This window comes from Hyla sarda, chromosome 1 (genome assembly GCF_029499605.1).
Source record: "Hyla sarda isolate aHylSar1 chromosome 1, aHylSar1.hap1, whole genome shotgun sequence".
Lineage (NCBI taxonomy): Eukaryota > Metazoa > Chordata > Amphibia > Anura > Hylidae > Hyla > Hyla sarda.
This window is the reverse complement of record NC_079189.1, coordinates 402,945,231-402,960,569: the sequence shown is the minus strand read 5'-3', so window position 1 is coordinate 402,960,569 and position 15,339 is coordinate 402,945,231. Positions and strand designations below refer to the sequence as shown.

The following is a 15,339-nucleotide window of genomic DNA, read 5'->3' as shown; positions in this document are numbered from 1 at the left end:
GCTCCCTGAAGAAAACTTCAGCGACTGTTGAACTGTTCCTGCATATTTTTGCAAGTTCCTGAGTAAAATTTTGTAGTTTCATTAACCCTGCATCTGTTGCTGTTATTACTCCATCGCTTGGCCCAGGAAGCTACTATCCTTGGAATGTGGAGGTCAACACTATCCTGGTGTCACAACCTTTATTCCAGTCACATCACCCCAGTTGGCCACAACACATTCACTATGATTTTAATAAACATGAAATAAAAACAAGCGAGAAATGGGGACTAAAGGTACTAAAACACGTAGAACAAACACTATGGAGACAAAGGAGGACACAGACAGATAGTCTCTTCTCACAAGAAGCTGTGCTGACATCAGACACATGGAAGCCACAGGACAGAAGGGCCAAGCAGGAGAACATGTAGCACATTCTTTAAAGAGTATATAAGTTCATAAGACATCACAAGGGCATGTAGAAAGCATAAAGCAGCAAGGGACAAGAAGATTCCTGCTCCTACTTGTCCGTATTTCTGTATTGAGGCATAGCAGACATTGGCAGATCCTGGAAACAATAAAACAAAGGTGTATTAAAGAAAATGCTAAACATAAATCAATCAGTCATTGAATTAAGAATGCATCTATGGTTTATTCATTGTGTAGCAATATTTGTCTTAAAACCACTAGCAATTTCCTTGGGCCAGCTTAATTATCTCAGCCCTAGCACACTCCTCTGTACAGAAAGAAAGATATCATTAACAAATAATAGATGTATGGAAACTTACCATAATGCGGGAGGTGCTGAGGCTTTCAGGTATAAGGCTGTCTCTATGATTTAGATGAGCAAATGGTTTAGCAGCTCCCCAAGATTCCAGGTAGCGTGTCATACGGACAGATGCCCTTGTCTTGGTGACCTCAGCAGACTTTGTAGGCAGTATGTCATCTTCCTCACTGTTGTCACTAACCTGACAGAATGGACATACAAGTTTACCAAAATATCAGTAAAATGTTTTTCCCACCCTGTTAATAAAGCAGGTACATAGTTCCTAACAACACATGGGAAACATTGATTATTGGTTGCCTTGCATAGTAAAACCATCTTCATATACACTAGTAATAAAATCCTAAATTAATAAAAGGGGGTCCCCAAAGTGAAAATCATCACACCTTGCTCAGACTAAAGGGTGGGTAGAAAGGCTGGGTAGAATGTCCTCTCCTGTATTTAACACACAAACCACTGATGATATGTACAATCCTTAAATTTCACCTGTGGTGGTGCTGCAGGTCCTGCCAGGGGATAGTTTGTAATGAGCTTTTTATCAAGGGACTTTTCTAACAAGTAGGTATTGTACAAAGCAGAGAACCCCTTTAATTACAGGGCATGTATCACATCAGGAATATGGATCATGAAAGTTTAAAATTAAACAGTTAACTTCTAGACTTATCTGTTTGGACTCACTCTGGGGTCAATGACCAAGTATGTTTTTATGTTATTATCTTTAAGATACTGGTCTCTCTGGCTGTATGTCACGTCTTCAACTTCATAGTCACCTCCAAGGTGCGACAGAGTGTCCTGTGTGATGTGCACTCTCCTAAAGAATTATGGACAAACCAATAGGATTGAGTTGTTGGTGCAAACAGAACATTCATTAAAAAAGAAGTAATATAGTAGAAATCCAATCTTACCCCGGCACTCCTCCTGCTTCCATGTGATTGGCAAGGGTTACATCATGTGACCAGACATCATACTGCCATTTCTGGAGCCCAATCACCCCACACAACACATTTCCCGAATGCACTCCAACACGCATATTAATATCCACACCGGTGGCTTTGCGCAATTTCCTGGAGAAATGGTGAAAACAAGTGTTCAGTTAGTGAAATGTACTGTAGTTAGAAACTGTACTGTAGTTGAAATTCCAACTTTGCATATTTATTTTGGTTACAGAAACAAATAAATGAATACATTTTATAAAAATGTTCCATATGTATGTAACTATCTGCAGGAAACTGCCTTCTGGTCTGATATTTCTGGGTTTCAACTCCAAAAGCATGGGGAAAATGAGTAAACCGTGTGCAACAATTATTTTACCATAAAACAGTGTGGAACACTGTACTTAAACTTCGAGGCATAATAAAGTCTACTGTAGGTAAAGGTAAATTCTTCTCAACCTAGCAACGCCCATGGGAAAGTGAAGTAAAGTGTTTGATTCCACCATTGAATATTATGTTTAGCTGAAAGTCTTAAATGAAAAACATTTTTTTTTTATGAAAACCGATCATATTACTCTATGTGAATCCTAAGTGGAAGTTTCCAGTTGGTTGATGATGAGTCTGAAAAAATAGATTTGTTCCTCAGGTCATCCTATATTTATCCTAATTTATATGATTCTGGTTTAGAATTCTCTGTAACCTACTTTACTTTTTCCTTCCAATAAATCTTCATAATTTGGTAATTGTGGTTGCACATTTATTTCATGGATGCCTCCCTTTTTGGTATTATTGGACCGCTGTGTCAAATCTTTCTATTTAGTTAAAAGTAACGGTTGATAATTTGCTGTAAAGAAGATTTTCATAGACAAGGTATGACAAATTTATCTGAGCCCCAACTAAAATCAAGTTACATGGTTGGTTCTAGGAGATAAATGTCGAGCGCTTCAGACTCAAGATTACTATGAGGTAAAGATTCATGTCTGCATTGGTCTATGGCAACGAGTTGTAGAATGGGGGCCTATATCTTTTACCGGTACTGCAGAACCCATCTGGACTCTTAAGATTTTTTTTTTGCGATCACTTAAAGGGGTACTCCGGCTCTAAGACATCTTATCCTCTTTCCAAAAGGATAGGGAATAAGATGTCTGATCGCGGGGGTCCCGCAATCTAGCATGCAGGACCCACCTGTGAGCACTGCAGGAAGCGCCGGTGGCTCCAAGTCTTATGCCTACCTACGACGGGGACAGAGTATTGTGACGTCATGACTCCGCCCCGTGTGACGTCACACCCCACCCCCTCAATGCAAGTCTATGGATAGGGGATAAGATGTCTTAGGGCTGGAGTACCCCTTTAAGCCCTATTTTCTTTAGTTGTTACATTTATGAAGACAACAGCTGAATAGATCTGTTTTTCTTTTGTTATTTGAGCGATTTAATCTTGGAAAAGCATTTGCTTGCAGAGGGTTGCTGTGTACTAAAAACACATACGCACGCCACAAGCTAAACTTCATGTACAGTATTAAAATGATGTGAACTAGTGGGAAATCTTTTTTTTATAAAGGAAACTCCAGTAATAATAGCACTTCCTTCCTCCAGGAGTAACAGGAGCCACCTTAAGGGTGGGTTTACACATGTAGATTTTTAACCCCTCCAGGACGAAGGGCATATAGGTACGCACTTGCACCCTGTTACTTAACCCCTTAATGACATAGGACGTGAATGTACACCCTAACGCACCTTAAGAGTTTAAGAGTGGGTTTACACATGTAGATTTTTAACCCCTCCAGGTCGAAGGGCATACAGGTACGCACTTGCACCCTGTTACTTAACCCCTTAATGACATAGGACGTGAATGTATGCCCTAACGCACCAGGATGTACATTTACGTCCTGTACATGACACGAGCACCGCACTGGTGCTCGCATCATGCACAGCAGGTCCTGGCTGCTATCAGCAGCCAGGGACCCGCCGGTAATGGCGGACATCAGCAATTGCGCTAATGTCCCCCATTAACCCCTCAGATGCCGTGATCAACACAGATCACTGGATCTATGGCAATGCAGTTTTTAAACTGAATGATCGGATCGCCCGTGGCCGGAGGTCCCCTTACCTGCTCCAGCTGTCATTCCTGGGTCTTCTGCTCTGGTCTGAGATTGAGCAGACCAGAGCTGAAGATCGCCGATAGTACTGATCAGTGCTATGCCTATGCATAGCACTGTTCAGTATATGTAATCTAAGGATTGCTATAAATAGTCCCCTGAGGGGACATAAAAAGCATTAAAAAATAAAATTAAAAAAAGTTTTTTTTTAAATGTGAAACAGCCCCTCCCCCCAATAAAAGTTCTAATGGCCCCTTTTCCCCTTTTATCCTAAAAAGCGTAAAAAAAAGAATTAGATATGTGGTGGCCCAGTACAGGAGTTGCACCCCTGTACCCTAGCTTCCCTGTCCGGCAGACTCCATACAGTGACCCCAGGCCCCTCCCTGTTTTTTTGTTCTACCTACTCCCTTAAATACCTATGTTATGCAGTATGATGTACATAAAATGTGTTATAGCTTTAAGACCTGTTGTCATGTGATTAACCTTTTGTCACGTGATTGTAACCCAGTGAGGTATCAGTGACCATGTGACCTAAGGGTGACCTATGGGACCCCTCCTTGTCTCCCCCATATAAGCCCTGGGTGGAGCTAGCTCGCTCTCTTAGCTCTTGAAGTCTTTGCTGAACTACAGTGAGGTCAAGTCCTAGGTGTGTGTCTGGAGTCCAGAGGAAGCCAAAATTCTACCACGCAGCCATGGATCCACAAGTCCACTACCCCCCAGGTCCAAGTCAAAACCTGTTAAGCTACAAACGGGGTATAGTCAGTCTCAGTCAAGTTAGTCAAAGTCAACCTGTCTCAAGTCAGCGTGGCCTGCATCAAATTGTCCCAGTCCACCATAAAGTCCCAGCAAGCCCTGTGGTCTCTGAATTCACTGGTCACCTCCATGGGCCTAGCCAAGCTGTATAGTCTATTCCATCTGTCTGACTCCCTAAAGCTGCCGTTGTACGGTAACTTGGCGTCAGAGTCATTATTTGCCCCCGTGCCTAGCCCAGGATTCCTTCAGGTGGTGTAGAGGATAAACAACCCACTTGCATCAAGAACACAAGGGGTTGATGCTATCTGCCCCTAGGGTAATTTCATCTGTCCTCATCACACCCTCACCACACATATCTGGTATCGCCGCGTGTTTAAATGCCCAAACTATCAAAAATATAACGTTAATGTTCCCCTACAGTGAACAGTGTACGGTCTGCAACACCTTTAGTTTCATGACCCAAGCCCTGTTCGAGAGCTGTGGTCTGCCCCCCACGTTTGGGGCGCAGACCATTTTTTTTGCCCCCTAACGGTGTGTGATCGTGGATCGCACACTGTTATCTAGTGCATGCACACACACACACACACCACTAACTCCGCCTCCCAAAAAATCCTGTGTCAGGCAATACTGGAGTGGGGACGTCCTTTACCAGACCCCACTCTACAGTATGGCCATGACACGGAACGTTTGGAGGCCATACAGAAATGCCTGCATTACGCCGATAATGCAGCATATCCTCCCAAGGTGATCCTGCGTATGACCGCCTGTACAAAATCAGGCTGTTCATTGATCACTTTGGGTAATAATTTTTAGAGGCCTAAGTACCCCAAAGGGAGGTCTCTATTGAGGAGTCTCTAATTAGTTTTAAGGGGAGACTCATCTTCCTCCAATACATTCCCACTAAGCGGACGAGGAATAGTGTGAAACTCTACAAACTTTGTGAGAGTACCCCAGGGCACACTTAAAAGTTTAGAGTGTACGGGGGACGGGATTCCCGTATTGAACAAGCAGAATGTCCCCCCACTCTGGGTGTTAGCGGGAAACTCGTGTGGGACATTTTGCACTCACTGCTGGATAGGGGTTACCATCTTTATGTGGATAATTTTTATACCAGTATCCCTCTATTCAAATCCCTCGCTGCCATATCCACATCCACTTGTGGGACCTTGTGGAAGAATCAGAGAGGCCTCCCAACCTATCCCTTCTAAACACCTATCCCCAGGAGTGAGAGCAGGGCCCTTACCAGTGAAGGACAAAGGGGATGTCCTTATGCTGACCACAATTCATGGTAACAGCAGCACTCCTGTCCCTGTGCGAGGTACCATGATACCGGTCTTCAAGCCTGATTGTATAGTGGCGTACAATCAGTATATGGGGGGGGGGGGAGTTGATCTCTCTGATCAAGTCCTCAAGCCACATAATGCCATGTGGAAAACCCAGGCATAGTAAAAAAAAGTTGCTGTCTAAAAGGTCCAGGTCCAGGTTGCCATGTACAACTCTTCTGTACTGTCCCAGTACGCTGGCAACACAGGGACATATATTCAGTTCCAAGAGGAGGTCCTCAAGGCCCTGATCTTCGGGGACCGGGAAAGAGCAGACCTGAGTTCCCTTGGAACTAGAACAGTAGGTGCCAGGATTATCCCAGGCCAATACTTTCCAGGTGAGGTCCCCCACTCTGGAAAGAAGGGACGGTTGCAGTGTGTGCCTCTGCATTAAAGATTGCTTTAAGATTGCTTTAGGGAGTACCACACTTCCATGTAGTACTACATTCTTAATCCTCTTACCCCATTTTAATTTCCCATAATTTGACCCCAATGTATCTGTCCACAGTACATTGTCCTCCAAATTTTAAACCCACAAACCACAAAATTGCCCCCTAAAAAACCTTGACAAAATACCCCTGATAACACCTCTTTGGGAATTTTTTCCAAAAATGGGTCACCGAGTCACTTGCATTGGGGGTTTGCATGTTGCCTCAAATGCACAGTGCATTCTCCCCACCTGAGCGGTGTGCACATTTTCAGGTAACAATTTTAGGACGGCCACACACAAAACATTCCCAGAATGATAAAGTAGAGCATAAGGTTTGTATCGGGCACACGTTTTACTTTTGGCTATGCGTTGGTCATCATTCTGGGTACATAGTTGGCATATCAATAGGAAAATTGCAATTTTCATTTTTCCCAAACTACACTTCACCCATTCTTGGAAACTAAATTTAGGAAACACCCGTCTATTCAAAATGTCCACTTCACCCCTATACACCTTCCTCAGGGGTGTAATGTCTGTAATGGGGTCACATGTGGGTGTTTCTTTTTTTTTTATTTTCCTCTGAATGTATGCAACCAGCTACCGATATGTTATAGGCCTCAAATGCAAACATAGCTCTTTGACTCTTGAGCCCTGTTTTGTGCCCGCACAGAACATTACGTCCACATATCGGGTATTTCGATACTTAGAAGCAATGGGGTTACAAATGGACATTTTCTCTTATTACCCCTTGTGCAAATGAAAAATTTGGGGTAATAACAGCATTTTTGTGAAAAAAATAAATACATTCTTGGAATAAAAATTCCTGGTATTAGATAACTTGTATATCCAGTTTGATTTTGTGTGTGTGGAAATTATTGGAGTTCTAACTATGATTAAAAAAAAAATCTTTAAGTGAGAAAATTCTCTTTATTTTCCAATACTGTGAAGCATGGGAGAAAGGAAGGGAAATACAAGGAATTATTCAGTACCTGCTACTTTGTAGTTGCCTAGGAAACACATCTGACCTGTGCAAATTGGTGGATTTAAGTACAGTTCCATAATGACAAAAGTATAAACTGAAGAGGCTATGCATTTCCTAGTTTGGGGGAAGATAGTTTGTATTTTTTTTCTTTTTCAAAGAAATGACAGAATAAAATAAATACATTTATTACTAGAAATTCAGTTATCGTAAATTACATGTTGGTAGGACTTTGCATCGTGAAAGAAACTGGCAACTAAGCAGACACTGGATGAAAATAGCCTCCTCTACTATCAGACATTACCATAGCAAAGTTTTTAGACAGGCAAGTCTTCAATACCACTGGGGGAACGTATCATTATCTGACTAAGTTCTTTTTACCACCGTTTTACTGGGCATACGTCTTTTGTTTTTCTCACAAATATAACAAAGAGGTGCATGTTTTTCATAAACCGCTAAGTAGCTCAGAAAAAAATCCTGAAGACAATGACAATTTCCACCTTATCGTTTTTTTTTCTTTCTTAGAGAATAATTTTTTACTAATTGCAATTATGTTCACTGACTCATTGTTAAAAAGTCATGGGGGGGGGGGGGGGGAGACTTATCAAAACTTGTGCAGAGGAAAAATTGATCAGTTGCCCATAGCAACCAACCATTTTGCTATTTTTTACAGGCTTTAAAAAACAAACAAAGACAATCTAATTGGTTACCATAGGCAACAGGTCAACTTTTCCTCTGCACAGATTTTAAAAAATATCCACCATTGTCACAAACGTTTTGTGACCATTGCAGAATCAGTTTAGACTATTCATGATTTTTAGAAAGAAGCAATATGGCAGCTCACACCAACATTACTAAGCCTATAAGATTTTTGACTTTCAAACACAATATAGAACAATAAAAGAATGTCATTAGGTCTCTCACCTTATAGCTTGGCACATATCTAAGCCCATCTGTACGCAGTTCTTGGCATGGTCTGGCAAACATTCGGGTAGCCCAGACACACAGTAATAGCAGTCACCCAAAATCTTGATACGCATGCAGTTATTTTCCTGCATAAGACAAAACATCACCTAAGTCTTCACATCCTTCTGTTTTGTGTAAAAAAACTTCATCTATTCCTTCAGTATTCACCTTAGCAATCTGGTCAAACTTCCCAAAAAGCTCATTCAACATGAGTACCAACTCTTTGGGGGAGCACTCACTGGAAAGAAGTGTAAAGCCGACAATGTCTGCATACAGGATGCTGTAAGACAAGGATACAATTTATCTGAACAGTGACTCGTCATGAGCCCAAAAAAAAAAATTGCAGACATTACAGTGATGTATCTCAATGTCATTCATGTGAGGTTCAAGACCAAGATTCGCATTTACACACCTTACATCTTTGTGCCGCTTTATATAAAGATTATGAAAGTTGTTGGTACTTTCTTGCTGTGGTCGCTTTTCTTTTAATCTCGCTATGATCTCTTCTTTCATCTCTGTTGCAATGTACTGTGGCAGAATTGAAAGCAGCAGCTGCTCCTGGAAGGCAGGAAAATAGAGTGTAAGACACAAAAGAACCTAGATACCGACAAATGTACTGAATCTAATAAGCATGGTCCAACTCAACTATTATGTAGAATGTACTAAGAACCTCTATTATGGAAGCATATCAATGAAGAAATATTGATAAATAGATTAATCTAATAATCATATTTTGTTAGTCAAAACACGTCCCGATAAAAAATTCCAGTATAGCAAAACATACATGCATTCAATAGAAACCAAAAGGCAAGTCTACTACTGGAGACGGAAGAATACCATGTACCTTAGCTTACACTCATGGAACAAAATGTTACCATACCTGCTGCCTCTCTTGCGAGTACAATTTGCGTCGGGAATGAATAAAATTGATAGCTTCGTGGTAGGTGTCCTTCAATGCACTTTCCGTGACGCGTTTGTGATAACCTCCAACTACATTACCGCACAGCAAGATGACCACATCTGCTATAATCTGCCAAAAATTATGACAACCAGTAAGTTTTCAATAAACAAATTACATAAGATTACATAATATAGAAACGTTTTATCATAGTCAGTACAAGGGGAATGATCAGCTATGGACTGGAGAGATTCCTACCTGCAAGGCAAATTCTCCAGCAGGTTGATGACTTGATGAAGATACGTAAACACTGAGTACAATGATATGTGATAGGGAACAGCTAAGTCCAGCAAAGATTGCCCCTTTCATACTTAAAGGTAACATGGTGTACAGGCTGATAGTCACAAACAGCGTCCAATAAACCTTAACAGAACAAAGCATATTTGAATAGGCAGAAGTAGACAATATTTATAATATGCTGCCAAATATTGTAGATTGTCCTAATTACCTGATCCCATGGAGTCACAATGTGGCTAGTGAATATAAATGCATAGCCCATGGCGACTAGGCATCCCCAGATGATAACAGCCAGCAGTTTCATACCCTTCTGTAGCACGCTTTTTATGCACACCAGAATGAAGAGTAAAGCAAACACTCCCAGGGCACAGAAAACACTTATCAGGAAGCCCAGGTTGTCCGAGAAGGTCTACAGAGTAAATACAAAAGAGAGTCATATAACCATACCCATCGAAAAACATTCTCCATGTTGTCCTATTATATAGTAGACTGGAAATATATAACGAAGGGCCAAATAGTGCCCTTTCCCAGTTCATACTGTACTGATAAGGATTTAGTAGATTTAGCCTTTAAATGAACACACATCAATATTTAGGTTACTATTTTATAACTGCAATGGAAATCTGGATAGGTAGATTAGTGGACATGTCACTCTTGCTCATTGCTTTCATAATACAAGTTGCAGGGAAACATTCCACGTGCTGTTATGGAACAATAATAAGGGTTGCCACGTTTCTCTAATTTAGTGCCTTATCCAAAGTACAGGTATAACAAACAGCGTTCACAAGAGCCTCAAGCTGCACCAAGCAGAGGAAAGTGCTCCAGCCTGGGGATGTTAAGTTAGTAATAAAAGTAGGTTTACCCATCATCATGTGACAACTACTTGACATACATCTGTTTATGTGTGAGATTAACTGCTCCCTTTTCTAGTAAAAGTATTACTAGTCCATACATGCCCACTGGATATACAGCAAATACTTAACAATAAAAAAGTAAGTTTAAAAAAAAAAAACATGTCTACAGGTAAGAACCATTGTGACAAAATAGGAAAAAACTGTGCTTCAGTGTCCATTATCACAAGTGCTGCAACAATTTCCTGTATTGTTCAACAAATCACTGGTTTCAGCGAGGTCTTCCTGCACGTGACTGCCAACACAGTGACATGCTGCAGTGTCATGAGCTCAGCATATGGGACATCATTGCTGCACTTCCAGAACTGAGTGATGCAGCAAATAGAAGGGTCAGAATCTCTAACCCAATTGGTAAGAACTGTGGTTTTCAACCTTTTTTCGTGACTGCACCCCCAAAAGGGTGTAAGTTTGTCTGCGGGTATCCCTCGTGCGGAACTTGAGCGCGAGGGGTACCCGCAGGCAAAAAAAGTCATAAAATTACTTATTTCACAATGGTATGTGCTTACCTTTATACTAATGCAATGCTTAATCCCATTGTGCCATTATTCCCTCCTCCCTCTGTTCCTCTTTTTCCATTATCCCCCCCCTCCATCTTAATCCCCTTGTGCCATTATTATTCAATATGGCAAAAGGGGATCAGAGGAAGGGGGGAATAATGGCAAAAAGGGACCAGAGGGAGGGGGGAATAACAGCACAAGTGGATTAAGATGGAGGGGGGGGGGGAATCATCATTACTCGCCCCCCTCCCCCCCCCCCCTCCATCTTAATCCACTTTTGCCATTATCCCTCCCCCCCTCTCCATCTTAATGCCCTTGTGCCATAATTTCTCTCCCCCCCCCCCCCTCATCCCCCCCCGGGCTAATATATATATATATATATATATATAACTAGCTGAGTTCCCGGCATTGCCCGTTTTTTCCTTCCTAATCCTTGTTGGGGGAAGAAAATCAACAAAGGAGGAAGCTTTTGACTTCATATCCCGTCCTCATACAATGGGGATCAAAAGTTCGGGCACCCCAGGTAAAAATTTGTATTAATGTGCATAAAGAAACCAAGGAAAGATGAAAAAATCTCCAAAAGGCATCAAATTACAGATTAGACATTCTTATAATATGTCAACAAAAGTTAGATTTTATTTCCATCATTTACACTTTTAAAATAACAGAAAACAAAAAAATGACATCTGCAAAAGTTTGGGCACCCTGCAGAGTTAATATCTTGTACTGCCCCCTTTGGCAAGTATCACAGCTTGTAAACGCTTTTTGTATCCAGCCAAGAGTCTTTCAATTCTTGTTTGAGGTATCTTTGCCCATTGTTCCTTACAAAAGTCTTCCAGTTCTTTGAGATTTCTGGGCTGTCTGTCATGCACTGCTCTTTTAAGGTCTATCCATATATTTTCAATTATGTTGAGGTCAGGAGATTGTGAAGGCCATGGGAAAACCTTCAGTTTACGCCTCGATGTAATCCCCCGTGGATTTCGAGGTGTATTTAGGATCATTATCCATTTGTAGAAGCCATCCTCTCTTTTACTTCAGCTTTTTCACAGATGGCATCAAGTTAGCATCCAAAATTTGCTGAAATTTTATTGAATCCATTTTTCCTTCTACTCGTGAGATGTTCCCTGTGCCACTGGCTGCAATACAACCCCAAAGCTTGATTGATCCACCTGCATGCTTAACAGTTGGACAGAGGTTCTTTTCATTAAATTCTGTTCCCCTTCTTCTCCAAATGTACCTTTGCTCATTCCGGGCAAAAAGTAAAACTTTAACCTCATCGGTCCACAGAACTTGTTTCCAAAATGCATCAGGTTTGTCTATATGTTCAAACACTGATTTTTGTGGTGAGGACGTAGAAGAGGATTTCTTCTGATGACTCTTTCATGAAGACCATATTTGTACAAGTATCTCTTTATAGTGGAATAGTGTACCACAACTCCAGTGTCTGCCAGATCTTTCTGGAGGGATTGGGCAGTCAAACGTGGGTTTTGAATTGTTTTTCTCACAATCCTGCGAGCTGTTCTATCTGATATTTTCTTGGTCTTCCAGATCTTGCTTTAACTTCCACTGTTCCTGATGACTGCCATTTCTTAATTACATTTCGAACAGAGGATGTTGACATCTGAAAAATGTTTTGCTATCTTCTTATAGCCTTCTCCAGCTTTGTGAGCGTCAACTATTTTCAGTTTCAGATTTCTAGACAACTGCTTAGAAGAACCCATGGTGCTGATTGTTGGGGCAAGGTCAGATGAGTCTGGGCATTTATAACCTTTGAGAGTGACATCACCTGGTCTTCCCAGATGATGATTGAGAACAATCCATGACACTGGCAGGTCTCAGCTTTTCAAAGGGGGCAGTCATGCTATAAATTCTGCAGGGTGCCCAAACTTTTGCAGACGCCATTGTTTTGTTTTCTGTTATTTTGAAAGTGTAAATGATGGAAATAAAATTAACTTTTGTTGACATATTATAAGAATGTCTAATCTGTAATTTGATGCCTTTTGGAGATTTTTCTATCTTATCTTGGCTTCTTTATGCATATTAATACAAATTTTTACCTGGGGTGCCCAAACTTTTGATCCCCACTGTATATTGTTGTCATATCCCAACCCCATATCCTGTCATATCCCAACCTCATATCCAGTCCTCATAATCTGACCTATCTCGACCTCCTATCCCATCCTCATATCCCGACCTCCTATCCCGTCCTCATATTCCGTTCTTATATCTCAACCTCATATCCCGACCTCAAGTCCTGTCCTCACGTCCCGTCCTCAGGTGGGACTGAATTGTGATGAAGGTATTGTAAGCTGAAAATAGAAGGGACGGGGCTTTGTGGGACTGGGCGTGATATCCCGACCTCCTATCCCATCCTTATATCTCGACCTCATATCTCGATCTCTTATCCCGTCCTCATATCCCGACCTCCTATCCCTTCCTCATATCCCGACCTCCTATCCCGTCCTCATATGCTATCCTCATATCCCAACCTCCTATACTGTCCTATCCCATCCTCCTATCTCAACCTCAAATCCTGTCCTCCTATCTCGACCCCATATCCCGTCCTCATATATGCCATACTCATCTCATCCTCATATCCCATTCTCCTATCTTGACCTCATATCCTGTCCTCCTATCCCATCCTAATTTCCTGACCTCCTATCCTGACCTCCTATCCCGACCTCATATGCCATCCTCATATCCTGACCTCCTATCCCGTCATCCTATCATGATCTCCTATCTTGACCTCATATACAGTCCTCATATCTCGACCTCCTATCCCAACCTCCTATCCTGACCTCCTCTCTTTGTGAGATGGAGTGTGGCATCCAAACCGGATTGACACATTCATCAGGAGATGCAGAGCGGAGCTTGTGGAGTAGGGTACTGGAAGTCCAATATACTTGCATGGGACTTGAAACAAAAACCCATCTTTTATATAAGGGTGTAGGTAAGGGTTAATTTAACTATCATATCTTTTTATTTGACATATAAGTAATATGTGTACCAGGTATTATTAAAATATCTCCAGCCGTACGGAAGTTATGTGGGTACATACATTTCCCATTGATTTACATGGGACTTTAAACAAAAACCCCGACCCTCACAAATGGGGGTAGTGAAGGGTTAAATTAAAGGGGTATTCCAGGAAAAAACTTTTTTTATATATCAACTGGCTCCAGAAAGTTAAACAGATTTGCAAATTACTTCTATTAAAAAATCTTAATCCTTTCAGTATTTATGAGCTTCTGAAGTTAAGGTTGTTCTTTTCTGTCTAAATCCTCTCTGATGACACCTGTCTCGGGGAAACGCCCAGTTTAGAAGCAAATCCCCATAGCAAACCTCTTCTAAACTGGGCGTTTCCCGAGACAGGTGTCATCAGAGAGGATTTAGACAGAAAAGAACAACTTTAACTTCAGAAGCTCATAAGTACTGAAAGGATTAAGATTTTTTAATAGAAGTAATTTACAAATCTGTTCAACTTTCTGGAGCCAGTTGATATATATATAAAAAAGTTTTCTCCTGGAATACCCCTTTAACTATCCTATATTTTAAGTGGACATATAAGTAACATGTGACCAAGTATTATCGAAATATCTCCAGCCGTTTGGAAGTTATGCAGTAATATATATTTCCCATAGACTTGTATGGGACTTTAAACAAAAAACCCCGATCCTGGCAAATAGGGGTGAGTAAGGGTTAATTAACCTATCCTATCTTTGTTGTTGTCATATAAGTAACATGTGTGCCAAGTTTCATGTTAATATCTTCAGCCATTTGGACGTGATGCTGGAACATACACACACACACAGAGTTTTATATATGTATAGCTATACACATACAAAAACCTTCCCTCCCTTCCTCCCTCCCTCCCATACACTTATTTTTTATTTTTTTTATATTACTCGGCCTGTTCAGGTATACAGCGCATCCCGTGTGGCCTGTATGGGTATACAGCGCGTCCCAGAATCCTGTTCGGCGGGGCCGCACTGACGTCCTCCTGCGCAATGTCAGGGGAGGTCATATGTCTCCCCAGCAACCACGCAGCTCCCATACAGTAGCCGCAGCTCCATCCGTGATACTATAAAGGGAGCTGCTGTGGCCATTCTCCGCTGTGCGCTGACAAATACTGGCCAATGTATAGCCGGTATTTGTCAGTGCATCGGCATAACCCTGCAAAACCGGTGGCGCACCCCTGGGGGTACGTGTACCACCGGTTGAGAACCCCTGGGTTAGAACATGTGAAAGGATTTTATACTGAAAATACAAAATATTTAATACTGAAAAAAAAAAAAAAAAAAACCTGAATAACTCCTCAGGGTCTTTGAAAACATTTCCCGAATTTTGCATCGTGCGGATGTGAAGATCAATTGAGAAAAATCTATAGCCATTCCACTAGATAGATTTTCACACTCCCTAACACTCCTTTCTTCTAGGAACTCAATGAAAAAAACGGTCCGTTTACTGTCGACTTGACATATTTTAAATGATGCCCT

At 41.4% G+C, this 15,339-nt stretch overlaps 1 protein-coding gene across 7 annotated transcripts in view; it reads right to left on the bottom strand.

The window, feature by feature from the left end:
- Positions 1 to 15,339, bottom strand: part of ADCY4 (adenylate cyclase 4) — a 68,843-nt gene that overhangs the window by 21,602 nt on the left and 31,902 nt on the right. For 6 of the 7 annotated variants that reach the window (XM_056528215.1, XM_056528201.1, XM_056528196.1 and 3 more), the window contains exons 3-12: positions 9,647 to 9,844; positions 9,397 to 9,561; positions 9,121 to 9,270; positions 8,653 to 8,798; positions 8,409 to 8,520; positions 8,199 to 8,326; positions 1,666 to 1,824; positions 1,439 to 1,571; positions 765 to 944; positions 501 to 544 (exon numbers count right to left, since the gene is read on the bottom strand). In XM_056528215.1, the coding sequence (XP_056384190.1) occupies positions 501 to 544; positions 765 to 944; positions 1,439 to 1,571; positions 1,666 to 1,824; positions 8,199 to 8,326; positions 8,409 to 8,520; positions 8,653 to 8,798; positions 9,121 to 9,270; positions 9,397 to 9,561; positions 9,647 to 9,844 (1,415 nt within the window). The remainder of the gene's footprint in view (positions 1 to 500; positions 545 to 764; positions 945 to 1,438; positions 1,572 to 1,665; positions 1,825 to 8,198; positions 8,327 to 8,408; positions 8,521 to 8,652; positions 8,799 to 9,120; positions 9,271 to 9,396; positions 9,562 to 9,646; positions 9,845 to 15,339) is intronic. The other variant, XM_056528234.1, reaches the window with a different exon arrangement.